Raw genomic sequence first — 24479 nt, forward strand, 5'->3', positions numbered from 1 at the left:
TTTATTCCTTTTATATATGTTATTCACATATATCTTACTATTTTTCTGGTATTGAAGTTCTAGAAGGTACAAGTATGTGTGTTACAAATTTTTAATTTTAGGTTTTTATGAAACAAATCCATTTTTAAATACTATATGTATCATATCTGTTTTATCTAGTGTGAGGTTTAAAAGTATTGATCTAAACTTCCATGATATATATGTGAACAGATTGAATTTTGTATTTGTGAATGCTGAAAGTTTAACTTAATTAACATTCACTGTAAACTTTTAAATATGATTATGCCCCCTTCCACACCTATTTATGTGCCAGTCTGTTTATCCAGATTTTGTGAACAGGATGTTTCAAGATTGGGGGGATGTATTTTGACCAAACTTACAGAACAGCTACTACATACAAAGTTCTAGACTGGATTAATTTTGAAGGTCATTGGTACATAGAAAAGAATAGTACAGATCTTCTATTATTGTTTAAAAGTCTTGATTATTCCTTTATTGATTGCAGAGACCTGTGAATATCAACTTTGTAAAAGCTATTTTAATTTTAATAATGGATTTTCCTTAATTTAGTTACACCAATTTCAAAAATAATATTCATTTTTTACAGAGATTTTACAGATGATGAAGAAATAAAAACACTTATGTTGATCAAATTATTATATCATTTACCACAATGAAAATTTTTTACTATTATGTTTGTTAACAAAAATAGGAACAAACTGAAGAAAAGGGAAGAACATTGATGTCAAACAAATATCCACCTATCTTCATTTATCCTGATTATTTCTTTTGTGAAATCTATGTCTTTTAGCCTCTAAACTATGTGCTGTTGTTTTTTTGTTTTTAAGTATTGCTTCTGGAGCATCTTATTTCAATAACCAGTAATAATAAGCCTTCAAGCTTATGCTCAACCTTCCATGTTCTTCACTGACAGCACTGAAATTTTCAGGAAAATAGTCAGTATGTGAGTGTAAGAAATGAACTGGACACCTAACTCCCTGAAGAATCCTTAACAAGGCTCAAATATCTATCAAATTATAAAGTTCACTGTGTGTGAAAAGTTGTTGTTCATCATATATTTCAGGTTGAAAACAATCCCTATCATAAGTTCCATTGACGTCGTATTCAGAATCAGATAAACCTGTATCAAGAATCTCTGGTGGAGTAAGTGTTGGTATATAAGGTCCATAAGCAACAGGTCTTATAGCAGACTGAAGGTTTGGATAAGAAATTTCCCTTTTATTTTGAGTGTTATAGCTTTGCATATTTTATGAGCAAAAACAGCAGTCATCTCTGTAGTTTCTAGGCTTACACTAGACCATTTGTATTTCAAAAGGTAAATACTTTTTTTAATTACTTAATCATTGTATTAACTTTTCAACACAATCGATGCAAACTTTTAGTGGAGTCCATGACTTTTCATGCTCTCCAAGTTTTATTTCAAAGTATCCATAAGATGCTGTTTTAGGAATTTAAAAGTTTTGCATTTGTTTCTTTACAACAAATTTGCCACAGATATAACAGAATAGGTTTAAGACCATTTATATACAATCGTGGTGCCATAGCAATGAATAAATGATATTGAAAAGAAGAAATAACATCAAAGTGCACACACAAACAAATGCTATCTGGAAATGGCACATCATATGGCCTGTTAACCATTTATATACAAGCATTGTATTTTTCATGGGTTCTAGAAGGATCGGTAAGATTCTCACATCATGATTGGTATAAAGAAACCTATAGCCAGTGGTTGCCAACATGATGGCAAAAAATGGACATCTTTGGATTCAAAATACAGGAATTACTGTAGAATATGTAAAAACTTCAAGACAGTAAAAGAATCTCAGGCCTATGTTGTTAATGATATTCTCATTAGCTGTTCTGCAAGTGAACCAAACTAATTTACACAAAGTATTGTACTTTGTATTCCTATTCTTTTTTTTTTATTACCCAGAAGATGACCTAAGAAGGTCAAGATGTTGTTCTGTACTGTATTTTAAAGTTTTAATACCTGTACCAGCCATCTTGAGAATACATTTTTACTTCAAGTGGGTTTCTTATTGTCATGTAGATAATTTCTTTATATTTGTATATTAAATATTAATTTATTTAAAAAACACACTAAATTTCTGTTTTGTTTATTGGAATTGTCTTTTCATTTGGAAATGTCATCCCAGCTGTAGTCTTCCTTATATTAACATAGCATGTAATTATTTCTTGTATCAATCAATTACTGATCTTTTATGCTAATGGTTGGAAAGAGTTGACAGTTTGTAGAACAGATACCAAGTGATGACTTCTCCATTTTTTGATTACTATTGTAAGTTATAATTTTAAAAATTGTTTTGAATTAAAAAAAAATTAATTATCATTATTTTGTACTTGCATATATTACATATATTATATTTTTATTATTAGATTAGTATGTGAAAGCAATTCCAGCATACATTTTCTGTTAGATATATACAACTGTGTAGTTTAAGTGTTAAATTTAGTTACTTTTAGAGTTTATTGCAGGTTTGTCTACATAACTGTGTAAAAAATGATACATAAGTGACATTGCTGTGAAATGATACTTATATTATTACATTGTGTTACTAGAACCTTCTAACTTTTTATTATTGTTTTGATTAAGTCTTATTACCTCATAATATCTCATAGTGTCAGAAAATTCTAAGTTTTGGTTGGGCTAAAAATACGCATACAAAATGCAGTTCAAGTAAGTTAGGCAAAGATAGACTAGATAGATAGCTACAGCTAGAATGTAAGTATAGCCATAAAGAATGTATAGTGGCATTTTGTTTTAAGTAAAGTTATCACAGATTGTATTCTAACAACTGAATAATTTGTTTTGTCAGTTGCATCTAAATTAATTGAATAAACCTGTGTGGACTTATGATGAAAAGAGACATGAATCCTTTTTTGTAGAAACTCTTTCATTAAACTCTTTCTGAACAATATGTTCTATCTGTATCTTTTGCCATTTCTATATTTTCACAGTAAAGATCATACATTTGTCAATGGTTTAAAGCACCACCTAATTTTTTATCTGTTCAGTCTAGCTAATTTTTTTACATCTCTCTTATTACATTCCCACATTAAAGTTGATCTTTTGCTTATGCTAAACAGAACATATACTTCAATATTCTGTATTTGATAATTGAAAAGAAAGATGTTGTAGTTTTAAGGTTGTGCTAGCAAGACTTACACATGCTATGTTTATAGCTAGTGTGGATCATAGAGTTATTTTAGGGTCAAAACAAAACCTTAACATATCTAAAATTTTAAATCATCATGCCCAAATTTTTAATTTTTTTGCTTTTCTGTGTATTTGTATTAAATGCATAAGTAGTGTTTTGCATTTTCTTGAAAAATTACATTAAAAAAATGTTAATTTCTTAAATTTAACATGTCTGCTTCTAAGTTCAGATATTCTAAATTATACTATTTTGTTCCAAAATAATGAAATTTTCACCATGAACAAACAGTATTATTTAAAAATCTGGAGCTTAATTTGTTTAGATTATTTAAAAGGAATACTTTGGTGAATTGTGTTTGAATGTGCATATGCATGTAACAGCCGTGCTTATATCATGGTGGAAGAGGCTTATTGTTCTTGGTGTGAAAAAGAAATGATCACCAACCATAGCAAGGTTACAAATAAGAAGAGATTATTCATTTCTGACTATTTCTAAAGTGCTGTATTTTAATACTTCAAACATGTTATGTAGTAGCATGCATGTTTTATATGTAGGATGTCACACTAAGCCGTGATTACCATTACGTATTATATTGACCTGGTCACTACATCTATATAAAGTAAGATAGGCAAGGTAACTCAAAAAATGAACAGTCTTTAGGATACAGTTAGCTTTAAACAAAACAATTGATTGGCTGATGTACTTCAACAAATAAATCATCCAGAATGATCAAATACTGTTTCTTGAACAAGTGAATATGTGGTTCAAGTGGTGTGTGGATACAAAATGTAGTTCTCACAGACTAAAGTAACAAAACTAATAAAGTGTTCTTTAAAATTATGCTACTATGTCTAAAACCACTTTGTTGCCATGCTACAAATGGTTTGACCAAAAAAGACAAACGCCATGTGTAAATCTTACTACTTAAGCTAAGTAAAGTCAAATAGCTGTTGCAAGTTAATCTAACTAAAGAGACAATTCTAGTAAATTTAACTATTACAAACATTCACATAATTAAAATAGATCATTTAATACCATTTTATGTTTGAAAAAGTAATGTAATAAGCTAATTACTCTGACATTTTTATTTATTTTATCACTTTAACATTTTTCAAAATCATGATAAATAATAAACATTTTTAATGCACATTCATAAATTTAGGATATTCTGGAGTCTAAAAAACTCTTAAAGTTTAGAAAAACCTTTTTTTTCCTGTTGATATTTGTAACATTTTGATCTACTTCATGTTTTTTAAGACCATAATTTAAAGAAGTAAAATGTACCATAATGTAATAACTGTTAACTCACTCGGCTTTCTCTTTTTTTGAATTATTCTTGACAGTTTAGCGATGCTTGCAGAGGCATTGCTAGACACTGGCACAAGGAGTGTGTACCCCAACTCTATTTGACAATGTCCCAAATCTCCAGTTGGTGTCTTGAAAAATCAGAATAGAAAACCATGATTGCTGTTATACTGAAACATTGAAAATTCCCAAACTTTGAATTTTTTAAATACATACTGATGCCTCTAAGTGCTTGTATGGTTATTGTCATAATGTGTTTAAAATGATATCAAAGTATTTTGGTATAGAATGCCTGAGCTAATCAAGCATGCTTTATGTAGGTAATGCATCTGATAATACAGTGCATATTCCAAGACTGATAATTTTTAAAATCACAAAAGTTGATGTGCTATTTACATCAGTTATTTATGAGATATTTCTTATAATGTAGATACCTTAGCTTTTGAAGCATGATGTCTGAGTAGACAACATTTAGAATATCACATCAAAGTGTGACTGATAATACTGAGAAACGTTGGTTCTGACCTTCACATCAGTTGTACATAAATGAAATAACTATATTTAATCTGAAGCTAGCAAGAATTGATTACTAAATTCTTTTTTTCTGTGACTCACATTCTGTAATAGAAATGTATATAATTTTGTTAAATTGATTTTATGTTGTGTGATATTAATCTCATTAGAACTGAATAAAACAAACTATCTGATGGGAAAAACCAACATTTTTTTAATATTCTTGTATTTTGATATCTTGTAATGAAGTTTATTTATAACTTAAATTTTTTTGGCTATATCAGAAAATGCTTTTATGTTTGCTTAACAATTGCTGATAACCTTTTCGTTTTGTAAACTAGTAGAATGCTAACAGAAAATACTAATATCTTAAAGGCTTCTTAATATAAAGAAATCAGAAATCTGATAAACTTGAAGATGGCTTATGCAGCTTTTGGGATTCCTAGAAGATCCTAAGATCATGTTTTATATCTATAGATTCCCGAAACTGCATGAAAAATGATATTTTTGAAATTCTCTTGGAATTAATTATAAAAAGTAAGTTGAAAAATTGTTTCAAATACAAAGTAGATGCATTCTTCAACTTTATACAAGTCCATTAATTTATAGTTGGGGAGATTAACAAGTTGACAAGCAGATTCAGTTGTACATGCTCACCTTCTATCATTTGTATCACAAATGTTCTTCATATATATGTAAAAATGGCTCGTTTGGGTTGAGAAAATATTTTACATAGAGGAGCGAACAACGTTTCGACCTTCTTTGGTCATCGTCAGGTTCACAAAGAAAAAAGAGGAAACTGACCAGAAGCTGACCTCATGTTTGAAAACGGTTGTGTTACTGAGTGTCGGAATGTAGAGGGCGGTGTCAAATGTTTGAATATATAATTTTATATTATATATTTTATTATTTTTAATATAGGTATAAAGTTGTTCCTTTGTATTGGTTTATTTTGGGTTTAAGTTGTTGTATAAGTAAGGCATTAATTTTGCATTTGTTTATGTTTGTTTCTTTATTTAGTATTTGAGTGTATACTATGGTTATGTTATGTTCATGCTTGACTTGCAGCGTTTGAAAACGTGTGAAGGTGACTTTTTATGTTCTTTGAATCTGGTATCCTTTTTCTACTTGTTTCTCCAGTATTGAATTTGTTGCAGTTATCACATTGTATTTTATAAATAATGTTGGTGTAGTGTTTGTAAGTGTAGTTTTTACATAGTATAGACCTCAGTTTTGTGTATATATTTCTCTACAAGTGGGTTTTCTCAACATCACTGATTAATGTTCTTCATATAATTTTTAAATGCTGGTTTTTTTAAGAACAGTGATTATCCAAAGCTGAGTATGCTAATTTGTCATATGAAAAACATCAAGAACTGAAGGTGCCATAAAATGAGCATAAAGGATTTTTTCATACTTAGAGGTGAAAATATTGTGGGGCTGAAACTGTCATGATGGTCTTACAGCTTTATATATTGTATCAATATTTGGTTGAGCATCTTTGTGGGTAGACAATATATTAGATCAATCAGAGAAAAAGCTGAGAGCCTTAACTCGTCTAAAGATCTGCAGATATCCATGAATGGCTCATGCAAATTAGAAGTTTCATTTCAACAGAAATTTAAAAAACACGTTATTTGCAGCTGTTGGTTTACACAGAAAACAAGATCACTAATATTTTGCTTAAACTTTTTGCAAGAATATTTCCTGTTTAAAGTTACTCCAATACAAAGAGAAGACTTTGCAAGACAAAACAACCTAAACTTTACCTTATGAAATTTTGTAGCCACCAGTGGCTTGAAAAAATTGCAAACCTTGCAGCAAAAATAGTGCCTCGTGCAAGTGCACATGTGAACAAAGTTGAAAATGGTAGTGACACATTTTATGTTATGCTTTACTTCTGACTAAGATATCTTGTTTCATTTTTGTTAGCAAAAAAGTGGCTTCATTTCTTAACAGACAGTTGTGTTGTATCTTTTCTGTGATGACCTATTTGTGATGCCAAATAATATCCTGAAATAGTTTATTAAGACAGACTTTTTAAAGTTCACTTTTTCTTATGGTGAGTTAATTATATGAAATCAAAATAAACATAAAAATTTTGTGGGATTATTTTACTCATTTTACAATATATTGCAAATTTTATGCAGAAAAGCTTAAGAATATTCATTCCATTTCAACTTTATACGTTTGGTAAAAGTTCCATATTTTCTCTAGGCCCTTAAACAGTACACTTTGACTAGCACAGTAGACCTTCAGTGCCAAGTGTTAGATCTGTTGGCTCAGCTTGTACAGCTACGGGTCAACTATTGTTTATTAGATTCTGATCAAATCTTCATCAACTTCATTATAAAACAATTTGAATTCATTGAAGAGGGGCAGATAGTGTGAGTATATTTTTATGTTCTTTATTTGAGTTAGTATATACTTTGGAAAATTATTTGGCATTTGTAGTGTTTTGGAACTTATTTATCTCACCTTTCATTAAAGGAGAGAATTTGTTATTTAAAGTGTTTTCAGCATTGCAATGTATTTGTTCTATTTTTTATTTATGTGACTTATTAAGAAGTCGAACATTTGTGAAGGTTTGGTTCATGCAAAACAGCACTTATTGGGAACATGTTTTTATACCTTAAATTACATGATCTTGACAGACAAAATTTCTTATAGTCTATAATATGTAATGTTTGTTGGTATCATAATACAATTGTTTAATTTGCTTCTAACCCTTTAACCATATGCTGTGGGAAATGTGCATTCCAGCCACAGTTAAAGGGTTAAAAGAATTATATCTAAGCATTTGGACTTTTCTTCAATTTTTATTTTAAAAGATACAAATAGTGTAATATTTTATTTATATTTTTCAGAGCTATTTCTTCACACATACTTTACCCTAAAAATTGTAAAACTTCATCAGTGTATTTTTTAAGTAAATACTGCATGAGAATTCACAATAATCCTCTTGCATATGCATGGATTGTGTTTTATTAACAGTTCTTTCACAAAAGTAATGAAATTGTAGCAACACTGTCATGATTGTATGTGCTTCATATAAATGTAGTTATAGTAATATATCTTCTCTGTTTTTAATTAATTTTGGTATTAAAAATGGAGTATGTGAAAAACTAGAACTGTTATTGCAATTATTATTTTTTAATATATATTAGTTTCCAGTGTTGATTTATGATAGGGTTTCAAATATGTGCATTATTATGCAGTAGGAATTGGTTATATAATAGAGTAGTTTGACCTCAAATTTTTTTGTTTGTTTAGAATTAAGCACAAAGCTACCTAATGAGATATCTATGATCAGCCCACCATGGGTATTAAAACCCTGTTTCTAGCAGAGTTAGCCCACAGACACTGCTGTGCCACTGAGGAGCTAACCTCAAAATATTAGCTTTTTATGATATTTAAATGATAGAAGGGTCTGTTTTTGTTTTCCAGAAATGCAGATGTTTTAATCCCTCGAATTTTCTACTTTTTGGTATTGCTGTCTTATGAAAGGTACCATTCCAAGTCAATCATAACTGTACCAAAAATCATTCAGCTGTGTGATGGACTGATGGCCAGTGGCCAGCCTCCTGACAAATATGGTGGGTAGGCGACATATTGGTTGGAACAATTTAAAAGTTTTATGTTAGGATATCTCTTCTGGATTTTTGCAGTTGTTGTATACATGAGATGTATAAAAGAAAAGAAATACTGTAAACTTTACTATGCCAATTAAAATTATTCACCCAGTGTTTCAGTCGTTTAACTTTGAGACCCAGATCTATTATCTCAAGACATATGTTACATAGTTTGTTTTATTGCATTGTAAAACATAACTACTGAATGAAGTAAATTGAAACTTCAGAATTACTTTCTACTGGTTATGTAGTTTTGACAAATGTCTGATCTTATTTGTGTATGTGTATGATTTTTGTATGAATTTGCAATTTTAAAAATATTTCATTGTGGTATGTGTTTTAAGAAATGGTTAAAAGTTCTTGCATTTGTTCTAAAACTTTCCTTTTAAAGTTTTCATTTGCTGAAAATTTTAGTGTTATATTTGTTTTTATTTGAAAAACAACATATGCAGTTTTATTGTGTTTATGATCACCAAGTTATAAGCAGACCAAATTTTTTATAATAGTGAATCAGAAATATTCATTTAATATATATATAATAAGTTTAAACTTATTTTATATTCAGTTATATGTATTTCTGACATTTATATTCAATTATTCTTTGCCCATTCAAACAGTTACTTAAGCCAATATGGCCAAATGCAAAATGACTTAAGAATGTCTTATTTTATCTCTCAAAGAGCATTTAATTTCCTAATATATTTCTTTGTCATAATTAAAATGAAGTACAAAATGGCAAAGCAAACTTTAGGAAAAATAAAACAGGAATATAATTGTACAGAAATTGATCGTAAACACCTTTTTGTTCTAGTTACATATTACCAAGCTCAACTTTTATCACTTTATACTGACTTCTATACAAATTGAAGTTGAACTGAAAGCCATTTTGGCTGTTTAAAGTTGAAAAAAAAGTAAAAGAATTTCTATCTTTATATATTTAGATAATGGTCTATGATTTCTTGAAGCTGATGACCATCATGACCATCAAGTTGAAAAATGCTAATTGACTGAAAATTGATGAAAATAAACTTGTATTAAAGTTACAAAGATAACTTATTGCTATGTGGTTCCAATTTATTAGACTTTCCTCTCTTGAGGCTAGAGTACCTTATTGTACTCAGAGAATATTGAGAAAATTCACAAAGACTAATAATTTAATTGGAACCACACATATATGAACCCAAAATCAAACTGTTCATTCCTATTAATATTTTACATAAAAAATTAAATAAGTAAAATTATTTTATAGATTAATTTTTAACTCTTAAGTTTTTTTTGTGTAGAAAGAACTAAAAGTTTATTTTCTATAATTTTGTAATTCAGTGGTACATGAAAACAGCTGATGATGTATGTAAGTGGATGTGTATCAAACATAATTCCAAATGATATTTACATTTTTTTTTTTTTGCATGTGTGTGAGAGAGTGATTGCCATATCTTCCAAAGAAAAGAACCTGGGGATCTGAAACATTATATCTATACTAAGCATATTCTGAGAGTGTTCACCTGGGTATTATTTTTTGGACAATTATTTGCCCTATAGCTTTACTTTAAAACCCTTATGTCCCATAACTCTGCTTCCTGAAGGTTTATAGAAAATTGTCATATTTTTTTTCTAATTCTCACTTACTTAATAAACAATATATAAAGGTTTTCTTCCAACATAAACAAAGGAAGAAAAATACACTTCTCAGAATTAAAAAAAAAGTTGAACTAAGTTTGGGAAATGGCAGCCAACAATGGGGAAAAAAATATGAACCAGAGAATTTTGAAGAATGAAAAAATTCCAAAAATGGAGGAGGTGGGCATGCCATTTTGGTTGATTTACTAAATATAATAATGTCTAAGCATATAGAAAAGATAGGTTCTTATTTTACATTTTGACTTTTCAATATTGATAATTTGAGTTTGTTTAATTTGTAAAAAACTGCAGATTTTGTATTTTGATATCACAAACATCTAAATTGAACCAAAGCTGCATTCAACATACCAAATGACACACAAAAATCAATATTGTGTGTTTTTTTGTCTACTTTTGAATTAAGAAATTGACTAATGTATAGAAACTAAGTTAAACTGTAATCAACATTTTGTTTCCAAACTTACATATATTCATGAAAAAAGTAGTTCAATAAAATTTTGAATGTAAATCTAAAAGCATGATGACATGCTTTTGGCCCCTGACCTTTGTGAATATCTGTAATAAGAGAGTTGAATTAAGTATGAGAAATGGCAATAGACAAATGAATTAAAGAACTGACACATTTAGGTAGCTGTAGGAGTAATTATGATAATGGAGATGCTTGACTGGTACATTGAGTCCTCTGTGAATCATGAATGACTTTAGAATACCACAGATTGTGGGTAGTTTATACTAATGCTGAATAAAATCCATTTGCAAACATGTTGCCTGTTGTAGTTAATACAGATTTGATGAAAACCTTATTTAAATGTTATAATTCTACAGGATTTTGTGTTGTAACCAGCTAATTACATCTTATAACTTGAAGAGGAATGTTTATTGGTCACCAAGTTTTTCAAGTTGTAGTCTGCTGTATGCTTCAGAGATATGGAAAATTTTGAAAGTTTCACATGAACTGCTGGCACTGCAGTGAATTGGCAATAATAAGTCATTACACACAACTGATATTATAAATAAAACTATAAAAGTCTTTAGCTTAAGTCTAAATTAGTTAAATAATTATACACCTATCATTAACTATAGACGTATACCAGTAACATGTTTTTGCATTTTGTGTTGCTTTAAAAATACATTTTTATTAAATTAGTTTTACTTTATTGTCAAAGAGGTATGAGTTTGCTGTAGCATTTTTATATTTAATTTTGTATTGGGATAAAATACTAAATTCTGTTTGAATTTTTAGCTATTCCTGCACTCCAACCAGTTGTAGAAGACTTATTTCTTTTAAGAGGTTCTAACAAGATAGATTCTGGGAAAGAACTAGATACTCAGCGGGAAGTTGTAGTTTTTATGCTACTACGACTCATCCAGTATCCACAGGTTAACTAATTTTTTATCTATAAAGCCTGAAAAATCCATCCTGGTATTAGTGAAATGTTTCTTGAAATACCATTCATTAGAGATGATTTGTTTTACATTTAAATGTTAATGGAAAGAACACCATGTTGATGTTTTATTAACTGGTGTTAGGATTGTTTTATAAAAAGCTACATATCTTACTCCTCTGTTAGGAGAGACATTCATAAAACTATAAATATATAAAAATAGTGTTTAAAGTTCTTCTGAACAGTCTCTTATTGTTTTATATTTATTTATAGGTTTTGGATATGTTTCTGATCATCCTGTACCAGAGTTACAAGGAAGGAGAGGATAGATGGAAGAAGGTGTCCAGACAAATTGTGGACTGTGTACTTCCTGTTCTAGCAAAGCAACAGGTAAATTTCCATATAACTTATAGTGTTTGTTTTGCATATGATAACAGTGAAGTACTTACACAGGCTGGATATTAATTTTTTTCTGCTGTTGAAATTATAGCATGTATTCAGAGAGATTAAGAACAGGTGTTTTGATTTATGTAAGCAATCTTTTGTGATATATGGTTTATTTTTTCCTTTTTAAAGATTCAAATTTCAGACCAAAACTCTGTGGATACTTTACACCGACTTTTCCAAGCTGTGGCTCCTAGCGTCTTCAGGCCTGTTGATATTCTTTTAAAAACACTGTTTACTCAACCTCAAGATTTGGTTAGTATAAATTCTAAATGTATTCTGTTTAACTTGAAATGTTATTTATATATACCTTTGTAATTTTTGTCTGTAGACTATTCAGAACACACTTTAAGAGCTAACACTTGTGTATTTATTTCACTTTTTAAAAACAGTTTGGAAATACAGGTGACATATTTAGTACCTGTATGTTTGGCACTTGACAAGTTCTTGACTGTTTGACTGCGTAATGTCCCACATATAGACTTATGGCAAGAAGAATATGTTGCATCCTTTCCCAGAGAAAGATATTCTGGTGGTGAAATTGTTAAATGATGTAGAATCAAAGAATATAACTTTCCCATCAAGGAATAGGCAAGTAAGACTGTATGTAACTTAGCAGTGAAAATGAAAGTTTCAGAAGGAATTGGCATATACACTATCACAACATATTACGTCTGAACCAGTTAATTGATATTTTCAATCAGGGGTGTCAATTTTTTTATGACGTGGCTCATATATCAAACCACAAGATAAAAGGTAATAAATTAAGATTAGCTATGCTAACCGTCACACAGAGAAACTGTCTGAAGAAACAAAAGAATTTCATTAATCATCGAATAAGTATGATGAGTAAAAAGAAGAGTGGTCAAATGACAAGATGCAAAAAGCATGACTGGCTTAATGAAGCACAAAAACAGTGTCAGTTGGGATGCTGAATCAGGTATCACTCTTTGAAATATATTGCAAAGATAACTATTTCTAATGGTAGTTCATATGTCCAGTGTGCATGAGCTCTGGATTGGAAGAATGTAAAAGGCTTTTTTTTTTGTAGTTGTCAGACTGATGGGTGCACAGTAACCAGTATCTTCAAAGTAGAATTCCTGGCTGATCCACAGACTAGAAATTTGTAGTCCAACTGTGGTCATATTCTAGCATGATAGCTGCAAAGGAGAGAGTACTGATTTACAAAGGGTTTGAAACAGTATATTATAATAATTTTAATTAATCAAATCAGCAAGTCAAGTTACAAGCAAAATTAACATAAAATGGCAGAGTAGCATCATGTTTCAGAGCTATAATTTAACATTGCTTAACATTTCTTAGGTAGTGTGATGTCATCAAACATTGATTGCTTTTGGAGAGGGTATGTAAAAGATCTTTTTGATTTAAAATATTCATGATTTAAATGATAAAGATGTGTTCAGATTGAGGATTTAGAAATCCTAAGATGGGATACCTCTTGTGCTTAATGTCATTGGAAAACAAAGGAATATGTATGTCATGGTAAGCAACCAAAAAAGAGCATCTTGTAACAGGTAAGAATCGATGAATATGAAGATTAAAGGCAAAAGTCATCTACCACACCAAACAGCAGTATGAAAGATCACTAACTAAAAATATGATGCAAGTTGTTTCCATGACATGTACGAAACGTTTGTTTTTAAATTTCACACAAAGGTACATGAGGATTATCTACACTAACTGTCCCTAATTTAGCAGTGTAAGACTACAGGGAAGGCAGGTAGTCATCATCACCCACTGCCAACTTTTGGGTTACTCTTTTACCAATGAATAGCAGGATTGATTGCCACATTATAACACCCCCACATATGCAGTCAGGGAAAAAATGACAATACATGGTGGCACTCAGTGAAGCATAAATGTACCTTAATAACACATTTTGTGCATTTTCTGTTAAACAGATAGAAGCATTTCAAAAAGTTACATGGCACATCACAAAACATATACGAATGAATTCAAGAATACTGGCAGATACTACACCAGGAACAAGTAAGAGATCAAAAGAGTTGATACAGAGGTCAAAGTGAGCTCTGATAACTATAATACTAATTGTCTGTACCCTCTCTAGAATTACAATGATAAAATCAGATGGTCAGTCCTCCCTCATTTGACACAGCAAGCAGCCTAATGTGACTTTTCTGTAACAAAATACACAAGCACTTACACCCTTGTGAAATTAATTGAAACAGGATGGAAAATTACGATTTTTTCAATTTTTTGCGTTTTATTTCTGAGAATCCAAAAATTATTCACAAATTAATGCATGATGTGACCACCTTTATTTTTCAGAAGATCATTAATCTGCTTCACTAATTTTTGGATCAAGGTACCACACCTCAATTATGGCCTCAATTAGCTTATCTTTTGTAGTACAGTCTTTTCCCTGAAGTCTTTCTTTACAAATCGCCCAAGATTTGAATCGCCCGGAGAGTTTCCAGGCCAGTTCAGCACCTTTATTCACGTTGTAGTCATAAAATTCTTCACATGTTTCGTGTGTGACATGAAGCCAAATCTTGCTGAAAAATGCCAGATCCATCTGGAAATCTCTTTTTCAATTCTGGAATGACTCTTCTCTGCAAAACGTCAATGTACTGTGGTCCTTGCATCATACCTTCCATGATATGTAAGCCTCTGATGCCATAGTAGCTGAAAAAGCCCCAATACATCTTCTTTGAGAGATGTTTTACAAACTGATTGATGTGAGATTCTCAAAGTTTCTCACCTGGAGATCTGCGAATAGGCATACTTCTTTGACATTGTATGAAGAAGTGAGTCTCGTCACTGAATAACACCTTCCTCCATTGTTCTTGCATCCAGTTCTTTTATTTCAGTCCCCATTGATACCGTTTTTTCTTCATTGAGTTGGTAAGAAGTTGTTTTTTGACTGGTCTCCTTGCCCTTCTAACGCAATTTCGAATGACGTAATATTCCTCAAAATTTCGTCATATATCCCAAAAATAGATCAACCGTACTGCAAAACACATCTAATGACGCTGTCTGTGTGAAAAAAGGATTATTAAAGGAAATCTGTGGGTCCAGCGAGCTTACACCGGTCGCCATGCTGAAAATATTGTAAAATAACCATTTGTTTCAATTAATTTGCACAAGAGTGTAATTGTGTTAAATTGTAGAGGAGTTAGACAGTCAATCCAGTATATTCTTTACACTAGCTTGCTTGTATCATGTCTGACACTGTAAAATTGCTTAATAGTAGTCCACTTTTTTTAATATTCTGATCTTTGGAGAAAGTTGGTCTACTTTTTCTTGTTATACATTTTATTCATTCTTTGGGCAAGTGGAATTTGGTAGAATCACTTGGTTTACAGTTGTTGACCTTCATCCAAGTTCACACATGCTATTCAGGGGGAAGCTTTGTGTCAGTTATCAAAGGCTTTTGGATAAATACAGACTAACAAAGTTTTTCCAATGAAACTTTTATGCTTAGCTTTAACAACCTGGTTTGCAGAAAGGTCATAGGTCTTAATGTATTTCTTTTTGCATTGGCTATAGTTTTTTATTCCACCAGTACATGAGTCAGTGGCCATCCACAGACCTCCCACACTGCCTTTTGAAATATTCTTAACTAAAGAAAGGCTACCAGAGTAAACTGTACATAAGCTGGGAGAATGCAACAGGAAACCACTGCTGTAGTTTATCAGGAATAATCATGAACCAGAATCATTCTAGATTTCAGAACAACGTGAAGAGAGACTCCACTGGAGCATCTTCATCTGGTGGGAAAACATGAATCACAAGTGACACTTGAGTGTCATCCTATTACTGCTGATAAAAAGAAGAATACCATCAATGTGACTAGATGGAATGTAAGAACAGTGTATAGCTGTGGTAAACTTGGCAACATCAAGAGAGAAAGAGAAAATAATCAGTATCTTGATACTTTGCAAAGTTACATGGGCCAATGCTCAGGAGTGATTATATCAGACAAGTACATCATTGTCTATCCAGAAGGACAGAAACATTAAAAAGGCATTAGAATTATATTAGACCCAGAATGTGCAAAGAACATGCAAGAATATTGGGCAATATCATATCAAGTGCTGATGATCAAAATAAGAAATAGACCACTTTATTCCAATATTAGACAACAATGAAGATGAAATCAACCAACTATATGATGATTTTGAAGCTGTCATAAAACAATGCGAGTCCAAGGATATTGTTGATATTGTCATTGTCCAAGGAGATTTAAATGCTAAAATTGGAAAAGGAAGAGTGAAAGACATTGTAGGTCCATACTACTTGGATAACAGAGGTGTTGGAGTAATAGAATGAGCAAAAGGTTTGGAAACACCTGGTTCAGGCACCACAAACACAGTTTGTGGATGTGAAAGAGCCCTAGAGATAGTGCTTTAAACTAGATCAACTTCATCTTGATAAAGAAAATAGTTAGGAATGTGATGTTAACATACAAAACTTTACCAGGAGCTGATTGTAACAGCAATAATAATTTAGTACTTAGTAATATCAGAATAAAGCTGAAGAGAATGAAAATACAGTCAAAAATATCAAGCTTAACCTGGCATTTCTGAAATCAAATCCAGCAATTAAGAGAGATTTTTCAGTAGCAGTAAAGAACAAATTCAATGTGCTAGAATGATTAAAGGACATCAATGAGAAGCAATAGGAATTGTTGAAACAATCTATGAATCAAGCAACCAAAGACACAAAGACACTGTTTAAAGAAGAAATAAGAAAAAAATGGATGATTGATATTTTACATGTAATGGACAAAAGAAGAAAAAGCAGGAATAATAGGGTAGGATACAATTGACTAAATAGAGAGAGATCAGAGAAATGTATGCAACCAAAGGTAGAATGGTTAAATGGCAGAAGCATTTTTCATTTAAGACGCAAAGGCAATATACAAAAGAATTGACTAAGTAAATGGGAGAAGGACATGTTCATCAACAGGTTGCCTAAAATCAAAAGAAGGATATTTTGTTATGGAAAAAGATAAGACCTGGGAAAGGTGATCAAAATGCATCAAGAAACTTTATAATGATGAAAGAATTGAAGAGATCCTCGTATCTGAAAAGAAGTAAAGAGTGCAATAAGGAAAATGAAAGTTGGAAAAGCCCCTGGACAAGACAACATTACAGTCGTAATGACTGAGAGATTAATTTAGTTTGGTATTGATACGCTCACAAGTTTTTTAAATAACATCTATAAAACAGGCCATACCTCAAGAGATTTATCAAAACCAATATATATATATATAGAAAACAGGTGCAACTAAATGTAAACTTCATCAAACAATAAGTCTTGAGTCAACTAAGAAAAATATTATTGAGAATAGTTATGATGAGAACAAAAAGTAGAATCAAACTTCAAATAGCAAAGAAACAGTGTGATTTGTCAAAGGTAAATGCATAGCCAGTGAAATTTATATCATAAGGATCATGTAGTGCATGCAATTGAAGTACAGCAAGATTTGTGTTTTTGTTTTTTAGACTATACCAGGGCAGCCAAACTTGCTCAACATAAGAGTCACATACAATAAACTTCAGATGTTTCAGAGCTGCAAGACATGAACAGATATTACAGACATGTTTTTATTGTGACATGTACATTTTGTTACATAAATTTTATATAAATATTAAGAAATGCATGTACGTAATAACATTTATTCATATATGTAGTTTTTAAACTTTTAATTTGTATTAGTTTCAATAATCACAAAGTACAGATATATATACACCAAATGTTTATAAAATCCTGGCTGATTATTGTTTTAACTATATTGAGCATGTTTAATACAGTAATGAACTATGTAAAAATATGAATATTTACATTTCATTAATATTAAATGAGACTGCCAAAACTAAAAATGAAAGGGATAAAAACAGATACTTTAATGATATTTATTTGTCTTAGTAAATATCTTGTCTAAACATGGAGGAAAATATGTAAAACAATAAAATTAGAGATATTTTATCAGATATCACCTTACAAAATTTTAGTCTTATCATACTATTTTTCTGACACAAACAGATTTTAATACAATTATCAGGCTATTTACTGCTAGTAGAGGTCTTGTGAGTCATTGAAATTCTGGCTGATATATTGTCAAGGGTGTACGAATTAGCTCTGTCAGGTGTTGATTTGTAAGGATTGCACGATACTTTGACTTCACAAACTTCATAACAGATTAGAGTGACCCACAGCAGTATGTTGTGCTGAAAATTGAGTTGAGTTGCACACTGGTTTTCTTCAGTTCAGGATAGTTTATTTCTCGAACATGCTTCCAGAACTCAATTGTGGAATGGGAGTTATGAATCATCTTTGGAGGTCCTCCTGTAGTTCTATTAGTTTCATTTTCACAGGAGATAATTCTGTAACCAGAGGTTTGAGAATTGGACAGCCATCATTGATCACATCAACTATGAATGGATTTACAAGAAAGGTGAAGCAGGGTGTCAGTTTCTGCAAGTCCTCAAACCTGTATAGGAAGTTATCAAGCAGTCCTTGTAATTGGTCTTTTATTTGTTTATAGTCTTTTATTTCAATATCAGGAAATGTATTTACTGTCCTTATGATACTGGGAAAGTAACTGAAGTTTCTTGATAATATGTCTCTTTGTAAAAGTCTTATTTTATTTTAAAAGCTGAAAATTGTCCGAGTAAGATCAGAAACAATCTTATCCTTCCCATGGAGTGCCAAGTTGAGAGTTTGTAAATGATTCATTATATCAGTAAGGAACATTAGATCTTGCATCCATTCATCATTTCCCAGTTGAGTATAGAATATCTTCTTCAAGAAAAGTAATAATAGGCTCTAACAGATCCACAACTGTATTTGAAGACATTGCCAGTTGACAACCACCTCACAATGCAGTATAAAGAGACATCAGTGGGTTTATCTTCAAGCTTCAGTTCTTCAATAAAATTTTTGAACTGTCAGTGAGTCTTCCCATTTAAGCACATAACATTTCATAACACCTTCGTACTTGAACTATCTGGCTGCCATGTGTTTGCAATGAACAGAGAGAAATTCTGGAAAGCTGGGATTACTTTTCATAAGTGCAATTAATTCTGCATTTTTCCCCACCATAACAGGTGCTCCATCTGTTACAACACTAATGTGTTTATCCAGTTGAATATCAGCATTTGTTTAAACTTCGTCAAATGCATATTTAATGTCAACACCATGAGTTGTTTCTCTTTAGTGCCACTGAGTCCAACATTATTTCTTTCATAGTTGCATCAGAGGAAACGTAACGAACAAATACTGCTAGTTGTGGGTTATCTTGTATGTCTGTAGATTTGTCAAGGGCTAAGCTGAATGCAAGGGAATTCTTTAAATCATATTGCATTTTGCCTGCAACATCAGCACTGATCTGGGAGATACATCTCTCTGTAGCATGGCTTGAAGCTGGTGTTTGTGCTATTAGTCGCTGAAGTTTTGTGTTATTTGGATGTAACAATGGAACAACTTCAGCTATATTCTTCTTAACAAATTTACCATCAGAATATGAGTGTTTAGTATGAGCAATATTCCATGACACAACAAAACTAGTTTCAGTCATTGTATCAACTTCCTCACTGAACGTTGTCAACAGTGTCTGCTGGCTATTTAGTGATGATTGTAACACAGTTAACTTATTTTTCTGTACTTCCAATTTAGGTGGATAATGGGATGAAAAGTTTTTGTGATTTGTTTCATAGTGGCATTTCAAGTTACTGGCTTTGTAATGACTGAGTAATACATTGCAGATAAGACGTAAAGGTTTACCTCCTTTAACAGTGAATCTTTCTCCCACTCTGGCTTAAAATTTCTGTTTTCATCTTCATACTTTTGCTTCTTTCAATTTGATGACACCATTTTCCTTCACAAAATTTTCACAGACACTTCTAAAAAATTCAACCAAACTCTACAGTGCCCTGTATTACATTAACACTTTGCTAATTTCACTACCCTCAACACAGCCACACACACCAAAATCATGCTGTTGCAAGCCATGTGTACTAAAACTAACATTGTCAGCAGCGGCTTGTTGATTACTGAATCTCCAGCACAATTCCTTTGTAATCCTTGCTGATCCAATATTTCTTTAATCCCTGACTCAAATCTAGCATTAAAATTAAGATTTAAATTCTTAAGTGTATTTACTCACCATGAGTGGGCTCTCACTTTATACCTGGTAAATAATTATATTTTATTTACCTTTTATATAAATTGTGATGCAAAAAGGAGCTCAGCCAACATATTTCTGCGAGCTGCACATTATATGTCAAGAGCCACATATGGCTCATGAGCTGCAGTTTTACCACCCCTGGATTATACAAAGGTATTTGATAAAGTGAAACATAAAGTTATAATGAGAATTCTTGAAAATAGCAATTTAGATGGTAGAGGTATGAGAATAATCAAAAATATATATTGTTGGAACAAACATCAGCCATCATATTTGAGAATGCGCTTAGCTAATTTTATAAGATAAAAAGGGGAGTCTGTCAAGGATGTGTTATTCCCCTGATTTCTTCTCCTTGTACAGTGAAATAATCATGGGAGAGATAGAAGACATACATGCATAAGTATTGAAGGCAATAATGTAAGTAATAACAATGTGCTTGATTATATGGTGTTTAATAGCAGGAGTGAAAAAAAATCTTCAGTCCTCACATTGTTAATAAAGAAAGTGAAAATATAGGAGTCTGCCTAAACACTAAGAAAACACAACCTTTGGTCACATCAAAGAAAGAAACCAGAACAAAATGCACTTTAGTATTAAATGGGACCCTTCTTAATCAAATATACAAGTTCAAATACTTGTTATGGATTACATCAAATGGCAGATGGCAAAATGAAATGAAAAACAGAATTGCACAAGCTGAGACACATTTTTGAAGATGAAAAATATGTTGATTAACACTCCTACGAAAAGACGTTTCTAGTCCTGATTTCTCCAAGCCCGTTCCCCTGGCTGTGGTTTCGCTAGATAGTAGATAGAGACAGTGGGAATCTCGTTAATCCATTCATTAATGGATTTAAATGGCAATTTCAGTTAAATACAAAATTATTAGCCTAATATTAATAACCTTTCAAGTTGCTCTGGGGCCTATTAGGCCCCACTTTTCGTAGGAGTGTTAAGGAAGTATACCAATGAAAGTGCACAAAAGTGTTCTTAGCTGCTACATTGAACCAATCCTAATATCCGGTTGTGAATTATGAAGGAGTAAACAAACAAATGGAAAAATCACTTGTTGCAATATAATGAAATATGGTTCCTAATCAAATGCTTAGGGTTTCCTACAAAGACTAGAAAACAAATGGAAAAGAACAAACAGAAACAAAAAAAATTATAAGAAAAGTACAAAAAAAGCAGCAATCTTTGATAATGTGATCAGAAAAAAGAGGATGACACAGTTGATAACAACTTGGAAATGTGTAGCAAAAAGAAGTATAGAGGTAGACAGAGGGCAAATATCATTGATCATTTAAGAATGTTGCTACACAAAGAGAGAATGATTGATGTAATCACAAGTGCCTGGGGCCAGGGAAGGTGGAGGAACATGACTGCCTGTGCTACAAAATGTTCCTTTTCATGATGATAACATGTTACTGTCAGATGAGCAGTGTGACACTCCATTAATTGGCTCTTGTGGTTTTTCTAGTGTGCAGTTGAAAATTCACCTATATAAGTAAATTCAAGTGAATAGGTATTTAAAAAAATACATTTAATATTTTAAACTTTCATTCCATAGTTGGAAAATAAATGTGTTTACTGAAATATTCTTCATTTTTTGGATCATTTATTATTAGGCCTATATATATGAGGTGAAATAAGGCATCATGTAAAAAAAAATGATGAAATTAAAATGTAATTTAGAAGTTGAAACAAATCTTTAGGAAAATCTCTGACAGGTTCCTGTTAGTTTGCTTTCCTTGTGAATGTTGTACAGTAGTAGCAGGTTTTTAGACATGTTTATTAATATTATTTCCATTTTACATTGTACTGTACCTTCAGGATTGATGGCATTGTTCAACATGACTGTTTTAACTTTTTGTGGGTTGTTGGAAGTTGTGATATGACTTTTTTACTTGTTACCTTTACCATTTATTGTTCTTAATAATTTTACTTTTATTATATACATTTTTTTTTCTGGTTTCTCCATATTAATATATAATGTAAGCTTTATTTACTACCTGTAAAGCAAATGGTATTAGTTACTCTGCACTATTAGACCCACAAACATCATCATCAGACAGATTGGTCATGAGCTTCTGCTAACAGCTTGATGTCTGTCCTGTAGATGTATGCATTTGAGTAGGTAGTATAGATCCAGAATGTTCAGGTTTGCTTAGCTTCAGCCACCTGGTTTTCTGGTCATTTTAGTGCATCAGAGTATACTGTGAATCAGCTTTGTGTGATCTGTTGGAAGACAACTATCTATCTGTCTATCAGTATATATACACAGACACAAATTATATACATAAATTAAATAATACATGTATGGGTTGTGCACGTAGTTCTAAGTAAAGTCTCTTAGTTTTAGTTTTAACAACTTATGTAAAATTAAGTGACATTTGATAGCAGTTCTGTTCCAGAGGATCTGGTTCATACATAATATTGTGAACTGGCTCTGCCAAAGTTCATTTGGGTGTTTGTTTTGATTTGTATATATATTGTTGGATCTTGGTCTTATTTACTTCGGTAGTATAGCTTTATGGAAGTATGCATGAATGTTTGTTTTTCTAGTGAATCTGAGTCACATCTTCTGTAGGCTAACTGTATGAAAGTGCACTTCAGTGTTTGTTTCTCTGTTAGTATGCACGGATTGATTGTAAACTCATGTTACAGCAAATAACACTTCAGTGTTTGTTCATCTATTAGTATGTGTGGGTTGACTATGAACTCTTATTACAGGAAATAACAATTTAAAGTCGTACATTCTGCAGGAGACACTGGAATCACTAAGATAGAAAGTTTTTCGTATACAAGGTTTTAATACATCTGAAATTTTATGAAGAGCCATAGTTGTGATAATAGTCAGTTGCTTATTTAACATACAATTTATTCTTGAAATATAGTATGAATTGTTGAAATATTGAATTTATTAAAATTTTATGAAAAGCTTTTAAGCATACAATTTTCAGTTATAAGGATACTGACTTTGAGATTCACAACAAATTCTGCTCTAGTCTCTTGTGAAGAGGAACACAGTGAGTCAAAAAATGAGAACTGTTCCATATTCTGGTGTTTATAATGTATTTATTTGTTTATTGTTACTAAAACAAATTAGTTGAACCCATATGAATGATGAAATTAATTTGCATTCACAGCAAAATATATGATCAATCAATTAGTAGTTTATATTAACATAGTTAACTTGAAAAGTTTCAGTGTGTGTGATTATATATATTAGGAAAAATTAATACATTTTGATAAAGTAAACAAAATCACTAGGAAGGACTTCATTAAAAACAGCATATCCAAACCTCTGGTTAATTATATTGTTTACTAACTGCAGTACCCAACTTCTGGATAGAAGTTACATAAATTCATGATTAATTAAAGGTTATCTTAAGACATGAAAAATTGCTTCCCTCATATGTAATTGTAAAACATTATTACAAAAACAGCAAAACACAGAATGTGAAACTACAGATTTACATATATCTTTGCATGGACCAACAAACTTTTATACAGAATTTGGGGATGAAGTAGTGGTAAAAAAAAAATTAAAAAAACAAAAAAAGCCTATAAAAATCACAAAACAGAAAATTTGTATGCATCTCCTTATTGACCCATTGAACCTCCATAACCTCCAGTGAAGTAGTGGTGAAAAACACCCATAAAATACTAGAAGATGCAAAAATGAAAATTTGTATGCACCCCTGCATAGAGCTAATAAACTTCCATATCAGTTTTGGTTAATATTCTTCCACATCTTGCAAAGTGGTTACATGGACAGAAAACAGACAGTACCTTTTTTTATTTTTTATTTTAAAGATTGGACACCATTAAGCCATATTTATTATTAGTGAACTCTAATGACTTAAACAAAGCTAACTTTTTATTTTTTTGCATTGCACTATTATGCTAATAAATAGATAATGAAGCGAACCAAATGTTTTATGTGGATATTCAGTCTCTAGCTAAAAATGTAAAGCATTGCTCATTAAAGCATATTTACATATTGTGTATTTGATCATAATAAAAAGTTGTCTTTAAAACAGTTAGTGATAGTTAGACATATATACCCAATTATTTTTCACCTGTTAGTAAACTGGCCTTTTGAGTATTTTATCTTTTTTCACTTTTTGAAATAAAATATGTAACTTAAGAGTGTATTAAATCTTGTTTGAATAAA

At 31.1% G+C, this 24479-nt stretch overlaps 1 protein-coding gene across 10 annotated transcripts in view; it reads left to right on the forward strand.

The window, feature by feature from the left end:
* The window catches only part of htt (huntingtin), a 303204-nt gene that overhangs the window by 125899 nt on the left and 152826 nt on the right, over window positions 1–24479 (forward strand). For all 10 annotated transcript variants that reach the window (XR_013028209.1, XR_013028210.1, XM_076501072.1 and 7 more), the window contains 5 exons: window positions 7239–7408; window positions 8469–8617; window positions 11538–11674; window positions 11953–12069; window positions 12256–12378. Coding sequence is in view for 8 of the 10 variants with exons in the window: in XM_076501072.1 (XP_076357187.1) it covers window positions 7239–7408; window positions 8469–8617; window positions 11538–11674; window positions 11953–12069; window positions 12256–12378 (696 nt within the window). In the remaining 2 variants the exon portion in view is untranslated. The remainder of the gene's footprint in view (window positions 1–7238; window positions 7409–8468; window positions 8618–11537; window positions 11675–11952; window positions 12070–12255; window positions 12379–24479) is intronic.

Source organism: Tachypleus tridentatus, chromosome 5, assembly GCF_004210375.1.
Source record: "Tachypleus tridentatus isolate NWPU-2018 chromosome 5, ASM421037v1, whole genome shotgun sequence".
Lineage (NCBI taxonomy): Eukaryota > Metazoa > Arthropoda > Merostomata > Xiphosura > Limulidae > Tachypleus > Tachypleus tridentatus.